Consider the following 22,705-nt stretch of genomic DNA (forward strand, 5'->3'; position numbering starts at 1 on the left):
TTGAAGAAACTAAATAGATTTAGAAAGCAACTGGTTGTACTTTCATATTTTTTGCATTTTAAATGTGAAACATTCAAATAAAAACATATCAAGAGATCACTGGGATTGCAAATTGAAACAAGCATTGAAATTGGGAAATACCAACAGGAAAGCCTCATGCAAAGCATTGTTTGCAGAATCCTGACACAGAGAATTAGATTACATAGCAAGAAATTGTATAAAAAGTCTGTATTAAAGACTTCTTTCACTATCAGCATTGCAGTCTCACCCAAATTCTGTTCAATTATCACACAGGCAATGAAGAACCAAACACACACTATGATGCAAGAGTAGATTAAGATGTGTGTCTATGTGGATGGTAATAGGTACACAGCTTAAATATGTTGCCTTTGCCAGTGTGGTATTTTTGAGTAATGAGGTACCTCTGACTTTCTCAAAGTGGTCCCAGGAAAAACTGTCAGTGTCATCAATGAACTAAAGTGCCTGCACTGCTCTGTGTACCTGGAACTGTACCAGGTACTTGATCTGGTGAACTCAGGCTGTGCCACTTCTGGTGGACAATCCTAGAAGTATTTGAACCTCAAGAAGAATCAGTGGGAGTCATTTTAAATCCCATAGTATTGGAAATCCCCTGGAATCACCTGGATAAATAAAACGGCCACAGAGGAATTGATGAAGAGCTGATCTCATAACAATAAGAATGTGTTACCACTCATGGAAGAAGTGCTAACATAAAATAGATCAAGATACTTCTACCATGAATCAACAAGAAGTAGGAGTGGATGAACTGCCCATGGCATTTCTGCCTAAGACCTTGATTTGGCAGAAGAAATTAGTTCTGCACCACATCTGTGAATGACTGGCATGATAGGGTGGTGGCAATGAAGCAGTGGAAGCCTGTCTTGGCCAAACTTTACCAAGAAGAAGGTGCATTACCAAGGTGCAATGCAACACAAAAAGCAGAAAGCAGACTACCCTAAGCACTAGGTCAAGCTCTCAACCACAGCTTTGCACACATGCTGCCAACCAAAGTGTTATTGCATGGTCACTGATAGTAATGTTACACTTGGTTGGCATAGTAGCATTTGCAGTTCAAAGTATCACAGACAGCTGGAATAACAATTCTACCTCACTTTAAGTTTTACTAACCAAGTGACCAAAGCATCCATGCAGCTGTGGTGGTTTAACTGGGACACTAACCTGCAGGGGTACGTGACACCAGTCATCAGCTGATGCGCAACATGAATCACAGGGAAAAAAACCAGAAACTGGGAAAATAAAAATAGCTCCATTATTAGCAACATAACTAAGAGATGAAGAAAATATTTGCAGAGGGCATAGAAATTTGGCATTTTTCTGATCCCTTATAACTTCCTAAAGTTATAGGAAAAAAAAAGCCAACTAAGTGGGCTTTGCTCTCTGAAAACAAGAAATTAACAACCAGAGAGAAAATCTAAACATAGCAATTAGGATTTGAAAACTAAACTTAAGTAAATGGGGAGAAAATCTTCCAGAGCAAAAGTTTTACACTATCTGAGAGTCTGAGCTCAGGGTCAATAGACCAGAAAGGAAATAGTGCTATATTTGTTGCAAGTAGCTTAGTATCATGTGCAGATTACAATCTAACACAAATGATTTACATCCATTGTCATGTATGATAAAACAAACCAAACTGAAAACCAAACCAATCAAACCAAAGAAACAAAAAAAGCACTCAACTTCAATCAACTGCAAGAAAAAAAAAATAAATAAGCATAGTAAAAGCACTTCCTAAATCCATTATGTGTAGCTAGTCTACTGAGATCATGTGTATGTGGGGAATTTGTATCCAGCATTGTTAATATCTAAAAGTGCTGTGTTTCTTGAAGACTCTAGCAAGCATTGTCCAAGTTCCTACTAGAGAGAAGCAGTCATACACGCTCCCTTTCTCTTGCATATAAATTTGGACTTGTTAAAGGTCAGAATTTTTACTTCAAACTAATTTGAGAGTAATTTAAGAGAGTATTACTCTGTCTAGAGAAAAGGAAAAATACAGCATTCAAATCTGGTAAAGTCTTTAGGATAAGTATTTTTTATCTTGCTCCACAAACCAGCAAGCATGAGAATGACATTTTTAAAGGCTATTTCTGAATCTGGCCATCCAACTGCTTGTATTGCAGTAAGTTACTGAGACTTAGTAAGTAGTATGTCAAAGTTACTTGTCAAAAGTCGCAAGATTATGGGAGCCCTTGCTCTTTCCCAAGAAGGAGTCTAAACTACCCAATTAAACCTGAAGGTTTAGGCAGAAATTACAGTCTTTCCAACACAAGTAAGTGCTTATTGTATTTTAAATATTGAAAGAAAAATTGTGAGTCTGTTACAAATATTGTGTAGGTGTAAGAATTTTCCAGAAAATACAATCAGTGGCATTATTGACTCTATCTTTCAAGAGTGTCATGGAGGAGGGCAAAAAGGTGGGAGGAAGATGAATTTGAACACTCAGAACATAACATGCAAAGTACTCACAGCTTTATTTAAGTCAAGACTATTTAGTAGCACATAGGAGATCTCAAACTCTGAAAATAGACCTTGAAATCTTCACTAACCATATGTTTCAGGAATTAAAAAGCCAAATGTTCAGCTTTCTCTTAAATAACTGCTGTTTTCTGGTACTGCTGATACTATATTCTATGACTATTGTGGTAGAGGGTTGTAACTGTAGCAGATACATCATAGTTAAATAGAAACAAGTGATTTTGGTACTGGAGGCTTAATTGCCATCAGGCTGAAATCGTTTTCCCAGAATCTTAGGAGACCCTCAGTAAAGCCTACAATATCAGGATGTTTACATCCCACAGAACTGCCATAAGGACAGCTGCAGCAACTTTATATTTTCCACAGGAAATTCAATGTCATTATTTTTGACTTAAAGATTATATTTTATATGTTAAAGGTAGTGCTGCAGTTCAAAAGTTAAAGGTATTATTTTGTGTTTTAGTACTAATAAGCACAGAATTCTGGGTAAAATATGCAGTCATGCTTGTCTTGAAGGTTGTAGCAGCAGTGGGAAGAAAGGTTGGCAAACAGATCCATCTCCTCCTGAACCTGCACCATTCAAGTGTGACACCATCACAAAACTCTTCAGTTTAAGGCAGGCATAATAATGGTAGGGTTTTAATAATGAATGGTTTGAGACTGACTTACCCAAAAGTGAAATAATGTGCAATATGCATGTCACAAATATTATGTCAGCATAATTGAATTGGAAAATTTAATTGATCTAGCATCTCAAGTAAATTTGTGTGGATAATTTTAATTTACACCTGTCCAATTTCAATGTAACAACAGCCTACTAAATAGGGATGGCAAACAATTTGCCTTTTGCATTGGTTTATTTAAAGGTCTTTGAAGGACTAGGCTCACAAATTTACTTCAATATCCTTTCATGCTGCTGCTAATTCATCTGTACCAGGTATGATTCATTGAAATATTTGTGAAGAGCAAATGCTTCAATGTGGATTTAGTCCAGACAATCAGAGATGTACACATGCACTTTACTCAATGGGATACAGCGTGGTGCTCTACTTGCTTTGTCTGCAGTCTAAAGACAAGATTGGGATCAAGACCTTGAAATTTAAGTACTTAAAGTGTTTAAAAATTTATGTGCCTTTCATTATACATATCAACTCTTCATGCAGCTAAGAACAAAATAGTTGTTTTAGACAAAAATGAATATGTATAATGTTTCATATGTATCCACAATGGTAGGGACAGGCTGAAACAAATTAGGATATTCGTAATTTTTTATTATGCTTTAGCTATGTTTCCAGCTTCAAAAGGAGAAGGCTTCCTAATTAATTTGCTAGTGTATGGAGGTACATCTTGCAAAAACTTTCTAAGGGACTGCAGTTTTGTTGTTGGCTAGGAAAGGACCTGAAGTTCACTAAAATTATTTTTCAGATCCCGTATGTGTTATAACTCTACTGTTCCTTCCAGAGCAGAAACCATGTAATTATTGACATGATTAAAATTTTAAAAAGCAGATCAAACCAATAACTTAATAGAAAACCAGAACAGTTAAGAGTATGAGAGTTAGGTTGTTATATCTGATATTCTCCAAACCAATGAATTCCAAACTTCTTTTCAGGAAGGTATCTGCTATTCTATGGAACAGAGGTAATGAGAAGCAAATGCTTGCTCTCATTGAAGCAGAACACAGAGTGGAAGCATTCAACTTCCAAGAAAAACCTTGATAATGATTTTGGGTGAGACCCCATCTGAACCGAATTCAGCTTTCTCAGTTTTTTCAACTTTGCCATGCAGATAGATAGAACAGTTCATACAGTTCAGCATATTGAGCTTGGGGTTTTTTAAGTGACATATAATTATACTATAAACATATTTAAATAGGACTGAATATTGTGAAATAACCAATGAAGTTCTGCTACTCTGTGGACAAAATAAACTTTGGGTGTCATTTTCCGCATTTCAAGACAATTTTTAGTTGCACAAATACAATTTCCAGTACTCTCTAGGACATCACTGCATAAACATTTTATTTATATGGTCTATTATTTGTACAAGCCTTCTACCTTCTTTTACTTAGTGCCTCTCAACAGTACACCCTTCTTTTCACTGGTGTGTCCTTTAGGTTTGTACTCATATATGTGTGTTTGTGTGTATGTTGGAAACTGAAGCAGTATCAGCCAAGCAGCCAAGGTCTCTGCCCTACTGTCCTTACATTTTCTAAGGCAAATCCATTTTAACTTTATACAATGGGAATCCAATGATCTCTGGACAGAAACATGCTTCAAACTGAGCTGCTGAATAATATGGGTGAAGCTTAGAAATTAATTTAAAGTACCTTGCTTTTAAAAGCACCCTTGACTTGCAGCTGGTTGGAGATAGGTCTAGTGTGAAGTGTATGTTCAGGCCTGTGCTTAGAAATATAGTGGCATATATTCACTGCAGGAACAGTTTAGTAATTTTACTCTGAATATTTTTCTTCATAGTTATTCTTGTTCTCATCTTTTTTGTTACATTTCTTGTTCATGACAATAAACTAGTAAGCTCTTCTGGAAGGTAATCCCCTGTTAGCTTTGCAGCTTCTATGCTAATCTCTTGTTAGCTTTGCTGCTGGTATTCCTGAAGCTGATTTGCATTTCCTAATCCAGAGCTGAATCTCTTTGCTCTGGGTACTTACATTTATATGGATATGTATTAAATAATTAGCTGAAAGATTGTCTCCATAGAACCTAACACAGATTGAAGACATTTTGTGTAAGCTGATGTTTAAATTGATTTCAAACCAAGTATGACTTTTTTTTTTGATTTATCTTTTCATCTGGGAACAGACAAACCATGGTGAGGCAGTTGTGCCCCTGCAGCCCATGGAAATCCATGGTGGAGCACAGATCCACCTGCAGCCCCTGGAGGACCCCTTAGGCAGGTGGATGCCCAAAGAAGCAAGATCTTGGAAGGACCTGTGGACCCATGGGAGAGGAGCCTGTAGTTGAGCAGGTTCCCTGGCAGGAATTTGTGACCACATGGGAGGGCCCCACACTGGAGTAGTTTGTGAATAACTGCAGCCTGTGGGAAGGATTCAGGTTGGAGAAATTGGTGGAAGATGGTCTCCTATGGGAGAGTCCCTGTGCTGAAGCAGGGGAACAGAGTGAGAGGTCCTCCCCCTGGGGAGGAAGGGGTGGCAGAAACATGGGATGATCTGACTTCAGCCCCCATTCCTTGTTCCTATGTGACACTGGATGGAGGAGGCAGTGAATTCAGGAGGGAAGTTGAGCCCAGGAAGAAGGGAGGGATGGCAAGGAAGTATTTTTAAGAGTTAGTTTTATTTCTCATTACTGTACTATGATTGGATTGATAATAAATGGAACTAATTTCCTTAAGTCTAGTCTGTTTTGCCTGTGACAGGAACTGGTGAATGATCTCTTCCTGCTCTTATTTTGATCCATGAGCCATTTGCTATATTTGTGGAGGTCAATGACAGGGGCATCCAACCAAAAGTTTAAAAAATGTTTTATATTTTCAGCCTGGGTATGTTCTTACACTACAATGCTAATTTGACTCTCATAAATGTCTTTTTAAAAAAAAAAATTATCTGAAGAGGTTAACAGACACTAGCACACCTCTTGATACTTGAGGTAGTAACAGAACAGTAACATAGAAAGAAAATTGTTTATTGGACTAACTATAAATTACACTTCTTATATTTCTATGTGTACAGGAAAATATAGTACTGACAGATAATATAATTTGTGATGATTAAACTAATTAGACTGCTAGGATTAATTTTTCAAGATATTCTATCCTTTTCATGCTTATAAAACCTAAATTGTGATTAAGCCATCATATTAATACAGAGCTAAAGAACAACAGAATTTCATATTTTTGAATACCCCCTAATTGGGACAGATGATTCAACATAAGATTCCCATTAAAGCACTTAATAAAGAGTGAAAATTCTTTTAATTTGCTGTGATAATGGTAAAACAAGCATGACATGATAGGTAACTTAAGCATATATCCACATAAATATTTAAATCTTTAAATGTAATATATATCCTAAGAAATTTCTTGGTTATGCTTAGATCGCTGTTTTAGTTTCCCTGAATATATGGATTATTCTATTCTGTATGTATCTGTTTATTCCAGATAACACGCAATGCATTCATCATAATATTATGAAATTCATTTATGAACAAACCAAAAGAAAAGTTTACAAACAAACAAAAAAAATTTTGTTGGGGTAAATGTAAAATAATTGAATATTCAGTTCCAAATATTAGTATTTTTTTATAATATTTCTTGGAATCTATTTAAAGATGAAATAGGATGATAGAAATATTTACATCAGTAGAATTGTATACACAAATAAGAAGTTTACTAAAACAAAATGTAATGAAAAATACCAAAGTGAAGTTGGTATGAACTTTTCTAGTCAATCTGGCTTCATATTACCTATATTTCATCCCAGTGGTATTAAGCATACTATTAAATTAATTTGCAAAAGCAGTGTGCTTTGTTGCAACTACTACAGCTGTATTCCCAAGGAAGATATTGGTATCTTGCTCAGAACAAAATATTAGGAAAAAAATTGTTAGTCTGGTTTCAGTTTAGGATGGTATTTTTCAGTATTGCCAGCCTGGGCAAATGTTCCCTTTGAGGGTTTTTTCTTGTTTTGTCTTGTTTTGTTTATGTTTTGTTTGTTTGTTTGTTTGGGTTTTTTCCTTTCTTTTCTCCCCCACTCCAAAAAAAAACCAAAAACGGGTTGAAATAATAGGTCACTCCATAAACTGATAAGCTGGGATGCCTGACAGGTAGCTAGGCAGTTTTATTTTATTTATTGAGAATAAACAAGGTTCAGAACAGGAATCAGCAATTGCTACCTTACAGCTAACCATATGCAGGAGCAGGGATTTTTTTCAATGGCATGCATCAAGATCTGTGCAATGCCAAAACCCTAGAGCACAGTATCTTGAAAAGCACATCTGTGAGAAGTAATAGTCCTATTAACAACAGCAATTGATTAATGGCAACTTGCCTCTCTGGGAGACAGCTTCTCTCAGCAACTCTTAAGTTTTGTATTGCATGCTTCATCTTCAACAGTAGAAAGAGAATATATAACTCAGTACACCACCCTTCAGACCTGACTTGGATGTGATGTGGCTCATTGGGTAGAGAGAGATCAATGGGGCTTGAATGAAAAAGGGCTCTCTGAAGGTTGACTGAAAAGCCAGAAGAGGATATCTTTAAATTTTATTGTAAGTTTAAATCAATTTTTCTACATTAAAATTTGCAATTTCTGACTTGTGACTGTTAAATGACCATATAAAACTAGTAGAACATTTTCCTTAAGAAACTGTGTTTGTCCAGAGGTTTGTAATATATTCTCTTGAAGAAGCCCTTACTACCACTTTTGACACTTTGTCTGTATCATCACCTATACACCACATCTATCTCCTTAACAGCAGGATTATATTAGCTTGAATCACTTTGCAAGCCTATTTTCTCTACAAATTTCAGATGCAGGAATTAGAACAGGAGTCTGAATTTCTTGCAGAAAGTTCTGACATGTTACTTATTTTGATCTCAGGTCACGATGAAGTTCAGCTTTTTTTTTCATATCCTTGCAGTTTTAATGAAAAGCATAAAAATATTTTTGCATTGCTAGTTTTAAGGAAACACAAGCATTCCCAGAGTTAATATGGTTCATCATAGTTCAGTAAAATGATCAAACTCTATCATTTCATGTCAGTGAAATGTTCATATTAAAAAAACAAAAAAGACAAAAAAGTATGCATACAAGATAGGAATAACTAATTTTCAAAGCATTACTAAAATGCTTTTAAACAGTTCATGTTTTTTATTTTTTTTTTCTTCTAGGGGAGTGTTAGGAAAATGTTCCCCCTTCACACAGCTATCTTCAGTCTTTAAAATTTTTTAAATGTTTCTGGATTGCAAGGCCTGATCTGAGTTTGTGATCTGTTGACTTGTCATGCTCATGTTAGCTGCTTCTTATTTCATTCTCCCTAGCCAAGCTTTACAACACTCCTTGTCTTCAGAGCCACATACCATGCTTACTACTGCACCTTCTTTCCATTTGCTGTTGTTTTAGGTATCCTCACTCCATTGCTTGCCCCTGCACTCATCCCCTGCTACCTGAGCCTCACACTGCTTTTGTTTTCGCTCTGACAACCCCTCTAGGCAATTCCCCCAGCTCTTCTCTGGTTCTTCTATCATGTCTTAGGAGGGCTCTTGTGATACTAAGAAAGGCAGTCTTCCACCTCACAGGATGCTTTTAAACACTTTTAACACACCTCACCAGAAAATTTAAGTTCTCAAGACATACGTATGTCACATTTTTTCTTTATTAAGCCTTTAGAAGACTTTTACTCAAACTGCACTTCCCTTGTCGTCTCTTTGCATTGCATTTGCATTTTAGCACCCAAAAATGTTCTATCTTCTAAGGTAAGAATCCCCATTCCCCTCATTACTCTGGTAACAGCTAACTCTCAAGAACAACAACACAGCAAATGTAAAACAGACTTCATGTAATCCTTCACATTAATCTCTCTAGCACTGCATTTCTTTCCAGGCTTATACTCCTTCCTCTGTGAATTCTCTGTCTTCCTTTCACTAAAGGCCTTCCTTACCAGGTCCATGTTCATCCACACCATGGTGGTGCAGCTGTGGCTGCACAGAGAATGTGTGAGGTTTGTTCCATCAGCAGACTCCAAATAGCCTCAGAGCTATTATACACGTGGGAAAACACTTTGCAGTTGCAGGTTCCCTGGGTGGCTTTTTGTATGCAAGTACATCGTAGTTACTGCATCAATTGTGTGAAGTCTTTTTTACCCAGTGAGCTAGATGAAAACAGCTAGGCAGTTCTGGCCTACATGCAACCCTGAACAGAAAAGAAATAAAACAAAACTGTCCATGCTGCTGTTTCCTGCTTAAGGTATGGACTTCAGATGATTGAAAATTTGGATTATTGATTAAAAATAGAAGTCAGAAATTTGACAGAGTTGAGCTGTGTCAAATGAGTTTTGTAGATTTGCAGTCTTTTCTACATTCTACATTCTAAGGAATGAAGAGCTCTCAGTCATTTCCATGTTCTCAATAGTTTTAATGCTCTTTTCATACAGTGAAAGGTCCGCAGTTTATTAAGCTAAGGAGGATAGCAAGAGTTTTTCAAACAAGGTTCCAGTGAAATCACCTTCTTGATTTAGCAAGAGTGGCCTGAGATTTTCTGCTGAAATGTTATTTTTTAGCACACTAATTAACATATGCCTCTCTTGTTCCAGTGCAAAGTTTCCATTGAATTTTCATCTCCTACCTAAATAAAGACAAGGAAGAAAAGTGTTTTTAAAAACACACAGTTCTGAACAATACACACATCCTGTCTCTTTAGAGCAGAGGTCTTAGAAATCTCTGTAATCCAATGTCATGGCTGCATACCATTCTGTGGTTGCGATTCTTGCCCAACAATAGTCAGAATCTGATGGATGTGGACAACAAATGGTCTGAATTCTCTTAAGTGTTTGGTAGTTTATTTGATTACGTTCTACTATTCCTAGGGATAGATGTAACTTCTGAAAGACATGTTGCAAATATAACTGAAGAGCAAAAAATTGCATATTTAATGTTTTAACTGCATGATGCTTGGATGTCAGCTGTGCCGTCAGAGTAGCATCTGATATTATGATACCATCTAAAAATTCTGTGCTCAAGAAAAGGAGATACTTTTGTTATAAATGCATATCATATTATTGGCTTTTCGCAAGTATTATAATGAATATTATATGTATAAGATTAGAAAATTTAGCTGTAATAATATAGTCTTCTTTATTTCTGTTATTAATGAAACTTAGAAATAGTGGTATAATACATTTATGTTAAGCTACGACATAGCATTAAAACAAAAACTACTTTTGTTTGTATAACCCAAAGACTAAAAAAGATAGCTGGAGACCGATTTTTTTTTTCTCCTGTAAGCTATCTTATCCAGATGAAGACAGCAGTGACCAGAACTCTGGGGGTGGAATTTATTGCATTTCTGGTATTGGGGAATGTAAATCTCGATGGGGCCAAGAGTATTGAACGATTGGGAAGGGGGCAAGAGAAAACTAAACAGAAGAACACCAAAGATCCTAAGAAGAATGTATGAATGTGTATGAGAATTTATGGATATGTAGTAGGGTTCTGTTTTTATTCTGTTTTAATCCTTTGTTAGTAAGGTGTGCTCTCTTGGCTGAATGCAGAGACACCCGGCCGTATCTGTATACTTTACTTTATTTTTTTCTCCTAATTGTCTTTTTTATTAAACTTTTAAATTCTATAAAAACTATGTGAACCTCGTTTTTCACACTTTCAAATACGTTTTTGGGGCCTCAGCTTTCTTTTTCATTGTGGTGTTTTTTTATGAAATGCATAAAACTTTCTAGTGATACAGCAAGATCTCCAAAGAAATGAATAGTTCTGCTTTCTGAGCCTTCAGCACAGCTGTGTGTAAGTAACCAGTGTAGCATAAAGTGTGTACTTGGAATTCTAGGGAAAAAAAGAGAAGTATGTGCTCATTAATTTAACATTACCTATCCTGTGCACTGCAGTGTGCACTTTCAAGAAATACACAATCACTGATTTGAGGACTGTATCATGAATCAGAATATCAATTTAGAGCTGCACAGTTAATGCTCTGGAAATTAAATTCGAATTAATTGTATCAGCATATTGCATTAATATTATTTTCTGCAAAGATGGCTTTTAGTGTACATAATGAAATCTGAAAAGTGTGTGCGCATAAACGTGTAAGAAAGAAGTCTTTATAGTTTAGGTTGGTTTTTGGTAGGGTTTTTTGGCGTTTTGTCTTGTTTTACCGTGTCGATTCAGGATGGCACTGTGTGCTGCGTGCAGTTGGGAGCAGCACAGGAGCTGTGAGCCCGGGCCGGGCAGAACCCCCCGGGCCGGGCAGAACCCCCCGGGCCGGGCAGAACCCCCCGGGCCGGGCAGAACCCCCCGGGCCGGGCAGAACCCCCCGGGCCGGGCAGAACCCCCCGGGCCGGTTGCCAGCGCTGTCCGCAACACCCTCGCAGAGCCGAGCGCCGCCCGGCCCCGTAGAACTACATTTCCCAGGCGGCTCCGCGCCGCGGGGCGCTGCGATTGGCCGGGCGCGGGCCGGCTCAGCGTGGCGGTGCGGCAGGTGCCGCCGGCGGGGGCGGAACATGGCGCTGGCTGCCGGGGCAGCGCGGCGGCTGCTGCACCTGCCGGCCGGGGGCTACCTCCCCCTGCTGCTGCTGCTCCTGCTCCTCCTCTGCGGACAGCTCGGGGGAGGACAGAAAAAGAAGGAGGTAGAGATGTTCGCTTCTTTCGCCATCGCGGCCGGCCGGGGGTGCCCTGTGGCGCTGTATCCCTCTCCGGAGTCTCCGTGCCCCCGGCGCCCTGCCCGGCGCCCCCCGCCCGGCCTCCCCCGCTCTCCGCCGGCCCCTCTCTCTCCCCAGCCCAGAGCGGGGCGCCGGTGGGGCGGGGGGGGCCGGGCAGCCGCTGCCCCTGCCCTGCTCGGCGGTGATGGCCGAGACGGCGACGTTTCCAGGGCAGCGAGCAGTGCCCGAATCGCGGTCCTCAGCGTGCTGTCCCTGCCCAGGCCCGTGCCGTGCGCTGTCGTGGGCCTTGAAATCACAGGTTCCGAGCAAACGGGCAGGGGCCGCCGTCCTGCGGCAGGCAGGGCTGCGCTGCCGGCTGCGCTGGGCCAAGGGGGCCTGGCAGACAAACGGGGCGAGCGGCCCGCGGGAGATGGAAGTTGAAGCTGGTGTTTGCGCTGCCAAGTGAACGAAATGCCCAGTTAACAACTAGCATCAAAGCCATAGCAGGTGTGGGTGCAGGTGTAGGTGATGGCACTCTCTTCGAGGTGTCCTCTGGGTAACAGAGACGTGGAGGAGGGAGCAGTTTTCATTCAGATTCGTATCAACAGCTTATCTTCACCAACTTTTGTATTTAAATATGGAAATGTGCAAAAATGTGTAGTGTGCATACTTGCCTTTTCCAGATTTCAATGCTACTAGAGCTGGCTACTCTTCCTAGGTTGCCCTAGATTTCAGGTCAGGCTTTTGCATATCAAATGCTAGGCACCCAGTAGTGTCTCTTTACAGGTTCACTATAACTTCGTTTGTGGGAGGAGTGAGCTTTTAACCAAACTGTAGAGTTTTGTCATTCTTTTTATTTTTCTCTTTTTACATCTGTTAGTGTTGTGGGGAGGACTTGTGTTTTTTAGTGGTGGAGGAGAAGGAACAATTTTTATAGTTGATTCCTTCTCTGAACTAGCAGCTCAGATGAAGAGAAGTGTGGTCAAAATTTTTGCTTGTTTTGTTTTTCTTTAAAGAACTATGTAGGTTATTAAGGCTTGTAGGCCAAAGATGTAAAACAACAGCGATGTGGAAGGAAATGCTTAAATCTACTTCAAGGGAAGTTTAGATGTGATATAATGAAAGTGATCCTAACTGAGAGTGGTTGGGCACACAACAAGGTACCCAGAGAAGTGATCATTTGCCCCAAGCCTGTAGGTGTTCAGAAGATGTAGGGACAATGTTTTTGTGCATATGGTTTGACTTTTAGATTTCTTTAGATTTTTAGAATCTTTAGATTTTCTTGTGAGAAGCTGGGAGTTTAACTCAATGTCCCTTCCAAATCATCATGTCCCTTCCAACTCACAATATTCTATGATTTTACCAGGCCAAAGTTAGTATGTAAAATTCTTATTTAAATATCTAAATAATGGTCTGTAGTCTTAACAAGATAAGTAATCTGATCATTGAAATAAATCTCTTGGGTGTCATTGTGAAAAATGACCACCTTCACTCTAGGTATGCATTGTCTTTTCTACTCGTTCTGGAATGAGTAAGCAGTAAATGTGTTGCCCTTCTCCTGCTATAATTAACTCATTTTCAAAACTTTAGCTTATTAGGTTTTCTTAATAAAATGTGTTTAATGTTTGACACTTGGTTTTCTCTTGCTGTGATGTGCTGGCACTGCAACTTTTGTTGACACTTTCATGTGGAGTGCCAGCTGTGCTACCGAGATAGCTGAAATAATCTTTCTTTTAAGTGAAATCCTTTTCCTAACAAGTAAATAATGGCAAATTAAAATGGACATTTACAACTACTTTTTAGAAAGTTTCCCAGTCCTACTGTAGAGTTGGTACATAAAAGGATAGAAATGCTTGTCTGTTTGTCCACCTGTACCTCAAGCAGGTATTTCTCCTCTGTAAAGCTCGTTTTCCTTTTTAACTGATTTAAACTAACACATCCCAGTCTTCTGGATTTTTTTGCTGCCATTTTTTGTTCCTGTTTATTATTTTAATTTTAATACTATGGACTACTCATCTGGACAAACCCTTGGCTTTATGTAGACTTAGTGGGTCTATGACTGCATCTTTTCAGAAACTAATGCAGTATTGTGCTTGCTTCACTTGAAATGCAAGCTTCAAATAAAGTGTAACTTGTTTTTTTTCAGGATTTTATACATGGTATGTGTCTGGGCGGTGTATGTTAGAGCTAAAGCTTGACTCTTCTTGCCATATAATATTCATGTTAAAAATGCTGAGTAGTTCACCTAGTATATATAATGAGGAAAACACATACATATACAGAGGAAACATTTTTCATCTGTATGTGAAAAATGAAACTTGCACTTACAGTAAGTAGTTTGGAATTAATATTTTAAAACTGTTCTGAGGAAAATTATGTGAATTGGAAGAGTGCAGGATCTTGTGCTATGGGACATTGCTGTTAATAGCACTGTCTAGAAACACAGTGGTAACAGGTAAAGGTGATGGAAGTTGAATGTGTAAAGTGAACCAAAGATTTTCTATATAAAGGCTGGTAAGATTGACACAGTGTTTTTTTGGAAGTTGGAAAAATAGTTGAACACACAGTGTGTTTCAGAGTGAACACTGCAAGAGAAAAGCTAATGTAGTAGGGTTGAAATGTGTATCTCATTAGGTAAAACCAAATCACATCTCAGTTTCATTTTCTTCTCTGTGCTTTGTGTGTGTCCTTGTTGATGTGATTCTCCAGAAAGACAGGTAAAGAACTAGAGAGAAGAAACTGCTTTCCAAATAAAATTTAAAAAAACCCTCCGTGATTACTTGAAAAGTGCTTCAAAATTAGAAGAACTTGAGATGTTGGAGTTAAATCTTAAGGAAGGAAAATATTTTTGGTGAAGACAATGATTTTATTTTTTTATTAATTTATCTTTTTAAGTGTTGACTACATAGAAAAGTATTCATAAAATCTGAATGATTGGAGGTATCTGGATCAGTTATATGAGCCTGGAAGAGGTGGAGATGACTTTGCAGGAAGGAGAGGATGGAGTTAAGATACTAGATGTTTCTGAAGGACTTGATGCTAGCAGAGAAAATAACCAGGGAAACTGGAAAACGTTGTTATAAATTTCTGTGTTGATTTTAAAATACTAAATTAAAGCTGTATTTAGAGAATATACAAGTTCTTAAATTGCTAAAATACATAGTCCTATACAGTAAAATATTCTTAAGGGTAACTAATGAAACTGTCTTCTGTGGCAAATTACTAAGAAGTGCTAAGGTTGGTTTTAAATTTAATGCAAGAATATAAAGAGGTATTTGAAAATAGATTTGAATTAGTAAACTGTTAGTCATCTGGTTTCATGGAAGCTGTTTTTAGGACTTCATGAACTTACAAACACACAAACATTCTTATTGCTTGTTTTAATCTTGCTGTGCCATTTCCATATGGTGGACATTCATGACAGCCTTCACAAATGAGGAGATAAAAAGAAAACATTGGAATGACTAATTTGAAAATGAGATAAAGAACACTGCAACATTCCCTCATAGCTCACACTTATAAGCTAACTAGATTTGAAAATCCTGCTTTTATGATTTTAATTCTGGTGCTGAAGGGAAGTAAAAAAAAGTTCTTGGTTGTGAAGTAGCAACAAGACACTGGAGAAGGACTATTCTCTTGGAAACTGTATGCATAATAAGAGAAAATAATAACTGACTCTTTCCACAGCATTTGAAATAATATAATTGTATCAACATACGTGCATTTTCTGTTCTCAGTCCTTTCAGTGCTTTTTTATATATCTTATACAATTTGAGGTGGGTTAAACTAATAAAAAATTAAAGGAATCAGAGTAATTCACCTTGAAATATACTGCTTGGCTTTGTATTACAGACTTTTTTGTGACTGAAACACATAGAAAGAGAACATTGGGTTTGCAATATTAAAAACATTTCTCATAGAGGATAATGGTTTTTTTTGAGCTTTCAGGTGGGTGGTTGAGAAGCTTAGTTAAATCAATGATATGCAATTGGAGTAACTTTCTGTAGATAGTTTGTCATTATTGCTAAATCTGACACAGGGAAGGAATCTGTTTAGACCAACATACAAGCTTTCTTCAGGTGGAAGTATTTTGTTGAACTTCAGTCTACTAAAATAGATAGACTGAAGATATATAAAAATATTGTAGTAGTTTTACTCTTCTGTAAGGCAAGGTTGTGTGATGTACTAGTTTGCCCTGATTATTTTTTAAGTATTTCAAGACTATTTATCTATAATAGTTCTTTACCTTTTTCTCCCTGTCTCATTTCCCCAGCTGAGTGTAGAAGTTATGGCAGTTGTGGGAAATTGTGGGAGGTAGAGTTGAAAGGACTATCTAATTGATGGTTTATCCCAAAGTTCAGCTATACTTTTATTTTTCCTGACATATATGCATGTGATGTGCCTGCAGAAGTCTTTAGTGGTGGTGACTCTACAACTTTTTCTTTCTCCCTAAAGATTGAACCTAATTTTCTGTGCGTTCAAGGTCTACAATTTTGAGCCTGTTATTTCTTGTCCTCATCATGACCATAAAGAAAAGAGTATTGTTTGTTTGTTAAATAAATAGAAACAACTGTGTAATATTTTTTAAGGCTTAAAGTATTAAATATGATAATTTTTTTAAGAGAATCTTCAGTCCTGAACATACTTTTCTGTTTTATTTGAAATTAACTGGGATAGATTGGCAATATCCTCTTGTTTCTGCACCATGTGTTTTTGTTTTCCTTTAGGTTTTCATACTGAGCCTATTGTGTTTATTCACAGTTATTGATTATTATGATGTTGCAGACAGAATGGCATCTTCCACTTTAAAATGTCTTTCCCATCTAATTTCTGGTAGTGGTTCACCATAAAGGTAACAATTTTCACCCATTCAGAGCTAGAGCCAGCAAAATCTGCTGTCCTTGATCTTGCTCCAAGACTGAAAGAATATTACTTAGTTTCTTACTTTATCTCTTGATGCTCTTTTCAATGATCTGTAACATTCTTTTCTTCTGATGAATGTTCTGCATGTGTATTTAATTGAAAGAAATATTAGAAACATGGTAGAGCAAGCAGAGAAAAAGAGGAAAAAAAATTGTGATGAATGGAGAGCGTTTTCATATATTCAATTTAACTTATAGTTTAAGAAATAAATTCTTCCTTTTTCAGGATTTCTGATACTATTTAAAAAAAAGTGATAATTAAGTTTCTTCTCTTGGTCTGCTGAAATTCTGTTTAACATTAAACTTGACTATAAAGCCATCTTAGTCTTGTAATTGTCAAAATTTTGGGTTTGGTCTCCAGACTGTGGAACACTGCATGTTTTTGCTTTTGACACAGGAGGCATGAAAGTGTTTGGCAGTTATATCAATTACAGACTCCTCTTTAAAAACTCTTTTAAAAATTGTGATGTGGCAAAGGTTGAATCTGTGGAGGGAAATGCAGGCCTGACTTTAGATTTGCCTTCAGGCCATTTTAAAGATGTATTTTAAGTGGAGATTTTATATGGATTTGTATAATTGGACATTTTAACTATTGTTACAGTAGAGAGAGGATTTTTCAAACAGTGCTTAAAGCTTTAAAATAAGTGTTCTTGGTTTGAAGTGAAATAACAGTTGTAAGCCATGCCTGAAAATATAAAATTAATTAAATGCAATTCTGAATGTTTTTCTCTACTCTGTCCTAAAATAATGGGGATAGCATAGAGGAAAAAAAAACTTTTCAAGAATTTCTTATTTTCTGCTGTTTTTTTTTTAAAAAAACCCATTAAACATCTATATCCCTCTCTCCTTTATTTCTAATTAACTAAAGTTTTGCAAAAACTGAGAAATTGACTAGCAGTTCTGGCTTCAACCAGCCTGCACAGAAAACTTCAGTGACTGCATACAGTAAGTGAAATGAAGTATGCCTGTAGTGGCCTGATAGCATTTTGTGATTGGATTCCTGAAACTTTTCTGTCCCAGATGTCTCTGTTTGGCATCCTTGCTGTCATAAGACAGATCAGTGACATAATTGATCTTTCCCCCTGTTCTGTTCTATAACCATTTATACAGCACATCCTGTGCAACCACATGGAAAATACAGATTGTATCTGCTTGAGTTCTACATGCTCTGGAAAAATCAGTCAGTAAAATTAGAATGGGAAAGCACTTGAGTTTTTGGATATTGTTTTGGGTCTTCAGATTTATTCTCTTAATTTTTACAAGTGTTTTCAAGGTCACATTTTATTGGCTAATGTAATGGTCATAACTAAAGGACCTTTACCTGGTATTTGATTTAGGCCTCGTTCTCTTGCTCTAATAAATCTGAGAGCAGCTACAATTACAAAAAAACAATGTTTTCTTTTTGTCTAATACTATGAGGTTTTATAAAGATATATAATAATATCTTATCCATTCTTTGTAAAATAGCTATTTTTTATTTGTTTTTGTTACAACTTTCAATTATGAGGGATTGTCATTAAGCAAATGGAAATATATTTTATAGTGAACCTGAAAGCTACATTTCAGACAGGAAAACTCATATTTTTATGTGTGATTATCACAAGTCCTTCATATATTCTAAGGTAGATAAAGAAATCAATACATGCATTGAGTGGATTGCTTCTGACAAAATTAAAAAAAAAGGCCTGGCAATAGTTTGGTTACAGAAGATAGTCCTGTGACAGGGAAAAGATTTGTACCCTTTCCAGTGCAGGCTTCTTTTTGAAAACACTCTTCTTCCTGAGTGCTAAAGTAGTGGGAGGAAGCATTTCTCTGGACAGACTGTTCTCTAATATGATCTGCTCATGGGATTTTACTTTCTTCTGATGATTGTGTCTGATAGTACCAATCTGGAATACCCCAAGTTCATAGCTTCTTCTTAAGCATTTGCAGTCCTTAGCCTAACTATGCCATTCCATTAATTTTTCTCATTCTTTGCTGCTGAATCTAAAGCAACTGATTTTTGAATTTCAGATGAACTGGTCATTAAGCTTAGCAGAGTTTGGCTGTGTTGCATAGAACATTTTGTATATCTAGTTCATAACATAAGTGGTAATTACAGTTATGCAGTCCCTCTGGAATGACATTTTGAGCTTACAGAGCTGCTCAAGGTTACAGGCTGCTGCTTGAAGGACAGAAACCATTTTCTACTCTGCTTTTTCATAGTTTCAACTCACTATTGCTGTCTTCTCTACTATTACAAAACTAGCATGTTCAGCACCTTTCGTTACCCAGTTACCTTAAAAGACCAATTATGACAGTCTGCTGAATCTTGGATATTGACATTTCTGTTTAGCTTTTTGAGATTTCACTGTGTATGTATTCATGTCTGTGCCATGTAAATATCTCTTCAATGCAGATTTTTGAGCTTGTCAAGTAAAAATTTAGGTAATACTGCAAAATTCCCATTTATAGTTTAAGGTTATTTCCAGGGCTTTTTTGTCAACTTGATTGTTTTGTAAAGTCTTTTGATACATAGCCTGTTTTTCATGAAAAAATAATTGACAGTTGTTCAGGTAATTAATTAGCTAATTCCCTTTATATTTTCCTATTTCAGGTCATATATACACATTCAGGCTTTTTCATGCATTTTGTTTCTCAGATTTTGTCAATGTCTGGGGTGCATTCTGAATCTAAAATTAGACCTTTAACTCAAAACTTTGCTGTCTTGCAAGAGTCAGTTTAGTATAATAAATTGTTATATTGCAGTGGTTTGTCTGCTGTATGCTGAGGAATATGGTTATTTTATCAATAAAGTAGGAGAAGTATTTTATGGTTGGTACTGCTTAAACGGTCCTTGATAATTGTAGCTGCTTTATCTTTGCTTCAGTGGTTCAAATTGTTATTTAAAATATTTTGTTCTTTTTACTTCTCTTACTTATCAAGTCCATATGACCCTCTTCTATTTTTGGTAGTAAACTGGAGTGAAATATGAATTTCATTTAATCCATAATTACTAGGTTCACAGGGGTACTGATACACTGAAAGTATGAAACTTAAACATATTTTTATTTTTAATCCAATAAAGTATTTTAGTGTGAATCTTTTCCTTTCTGTAAAAGATGTAGCTAGAGATTCAGATTCTGCATGGGAGATTAATGTAGGGAGTGAGAAAGCTGAGCAGACAGAATTTTTTGAGATATCGTTCCTTTCTCTACTTTGTTTTTTCAAGGTTATCAAGCAGGATAAAGAAAGTATTTGAATATGAGTAGAATACTGTGTCTGTTTTGACTGACACCGATAATGCTCTTCTAGATAACCAAGGAGTTGCAGGGCTAGGGCTACATATAGTGAAGGAATAAATTAGCTGTATCTACATATGTTTAGGTGTCTTTCCAAAGAGAGGAATTCAAGCTACAATTAGGCGAGGGAATTGTAGAGCAATTTAATTAACAGGACTAGAGCACCTCATCATAGGTCACAGTACCAGAACTCTATGTAGTTGGTGATCTTGAACTAGGGAATACAAAATGCAAAAGGATGTTTCTGCAATCTTAAAATTCTCCAGAATCTGGATGCTAAAGTCAAAACTAAATGCAAATGTGCTATTCATAATATATGCTGTTAAAGTATTGTATAGACTTCAGTACAGGCAAAGTTAGTGGTGATGACTGTATACTGATTCTCTAGTGAGGATTGTGTACACGGCCCTTAAAAATAATAACAATTATAAAGGGAGCTTGCTGAAGTTAACTTCTTTGATAAAGCAGGATTTTTTTTTTATGATTGGGCTGAAGGATAGGCAAAAATATGTATGGGAAAATAAAAATTAACCACGTCTGTATTAGAGGGTAGAAACTAATAGTTATCTGAATTCTGTATTATTTTTGCATCACACTTTGAAATATATTAGTCATGGTTTGTACTCTTAGTAGCTGATGGCTGAGCTCTAAAACATTTCAGTGGAAATTTTCTCCATTTCTGTTCTATGCCTGATTTCTTCTAAAGCTTCCATCTGAAATGGAAAGTGAATGGCAGGAATTTTATAGGAATTTCAAGAATGCCAGTCCCAGGAAGTTCAGTCCAGAATTGAAGGTGTAGGACTTTTATGCCTCTTATTTGTCCACGGATGGTGGATTCAGTTAGTGACAATGTGGCAGCACATTGAGTAGATGAGACAGGAATTCTTATGAAAAGGACAGGAATGGTGCATTAATGCTGAACTTATTGCATAAATATTTTTCTTCTGTTGTGACATACTTTTTCTTCTAAGCTAGATATGAATGGAAGATCTTGTCTGAACTTTTTTTCAAATCTACTTATTGACACCAGTGCACTAACTTTTTATTGGGCAATTTGTTTAGAGGAAAAGATAAAGTTGTTTGTATCTGCTGGACAGACTTAGATATTAGCATTGGTTTTTATTTCCTTTATGCTTTTTTTTGATTTGGGGTGATTCTTAAATCAGCCAGAGAATAATCTTTCTAGTGCAATTTGAAGTATTAGAAGGCAGGCATTCTGTATTACAGTGCTCCACACATTCTCTTATTGTATGTGTATCATGAAATTTTACAATGGGATATTTCTTTCATCATAACCATACATAGTCACTACAATATACTTCCAAGCTAATACATAAACATCACTTTCACTAGAATAAATTTACACGTCTCTGCCCCTTACTGGAAGTCTTTTTATGGTCTTAGAAGATCATCTGAAGGTGGCTATATTCACTGAGAGCCCCCAAAATTCTAAGTGACCTTGCCTTGAATTTCTCTTAGGGCATGTGCTGTTTTTTCTTGTTAGGTAGCTGCCACAAAACCACTTAGGTTCCTCATTGTCTGTTTATCCACTGGTTCCAGCTACATTTACAATCTACCATCTACTTCCACATTCTTTTACCTAATTTCCTAGTTACTCTTTAAGCTCTTATCTTTCAGCTTCAAGGGATCTGAAACTTTCTCCCTGTAGTATGTCAGGGACATTGCTAATCATTTTCTGCTTCAAATGCATTGTAAGATTTTTCATTTTTTTGTTTCCTGTAAGCTGAACAAATCAGTTAATGGGGGGATGTGTGCCTCTTTATGTACACACATATATGTACACACATTGGTTTGCCCCGGTCCAGATGAAATAGCATTTGCCTTGGTGTTGACATCTGTGGGTTTTTGTCCTGTAACTCTAGGTGCTATAAATGATCAAAATGCTTTAACTAGACTTCATGGAGAATGTAGCTTTCTGAGTAAAACTTTAAACTAAAATGCCCTCATATAACTGCACATTGGTTTGCGAGGCTGCTAACATAATGCAATTTATATAAAAGTAATAGTTACCTGAAGTTCTATTTTAGTACATAAAAAAGGATAGTTCTCATCTGATTTTACATCTTGTATTTTAGCCCTTTCTATGCACCGAAACTAAGCTTCCTTAAGTCATTGTGTGCTATAAACTTGTAACATTCACAATAGGAGTTAAGTTTTCAATTAAATGTGACATCTCAGCCTTTTCCACAGTAACATTATGGTTAAAACATGTCTGGGAAATTGATACAGTAGGAGCAGTTGATATTTGATTTCTGGAAAATTTTATTCTGCTTCACATAAGGTGACTTGAATACTTGTCTGTCTTTTCCTTTGGGTGCTTGGATTCTCTTAAGATGATCTTCATTGTTGTATTAATTCAAAAAGTTCCTGCTCTGAAGTGTATCGGTTGTTTTCCCTCTCTAGAGCATTGTTTGCACTCCGAACTGTCCTCTTACACCAACACAGAGATTTGGAGAATGTTGCAGAATTCGTTGGGCCACAGAGGAGTGACAAGAGGGAAGATAATTTTGTAGCTGAATGATGATCATTTGAAAGAGGAAAGTCCTGTGTTCCCACAGCTATTTATACATTTAATCCAATAACAGTTCAGTGTAAAACATTGTAATACAATCTGCTCAAGTAGGTT

The 22,705-nt window shown here is 36.9% G+C and overlaps 1 protein-coding gene across 2 annotated transcripts in view; it reads left to right on the plus strand.

Annotated features, from left to right (window-relative positions):
• The first annotated feature begins 11,697 nt into the window (after positions 1-11,697).
• The window catches only part of TUSC3 (tumor suppressor candidate 3), a 111,124-nt gene continuing 100,116 nt past the window's right edge, over positions 11,698-22,705 (plus strand). For both annotated transcript variants that reach the window (XM_014259925.2, XM_088056481.1), the window contains exon 1: positions 11,698-11,843. In XM_014259925.2, coding sequence (XP_014115400.2) covers positions 11,718-11,843 — 126 coding nt within the window. In that variant the 5' untranslated portion in view covers positions 11,698-11,717. The remainder of the gene's footprint in view (positions 11,844-22,705) is intronic.

This window comes from Pseudopodoces humilis, chromosome 6 (assembly GCF_049639895.1).
Source record: "Pseudopodoces humilis isolate 2021_Gansu_Grassland_sample_001 chromosome 6, ASM4963989v1, whole genome shotgun sequence".
Lineage (NCBI taxonomy): Eukaryota > Metazoa > Chordata > Aves > Passeriformes > Paridae > Pseudopodoces > Pseudopodoces humilis.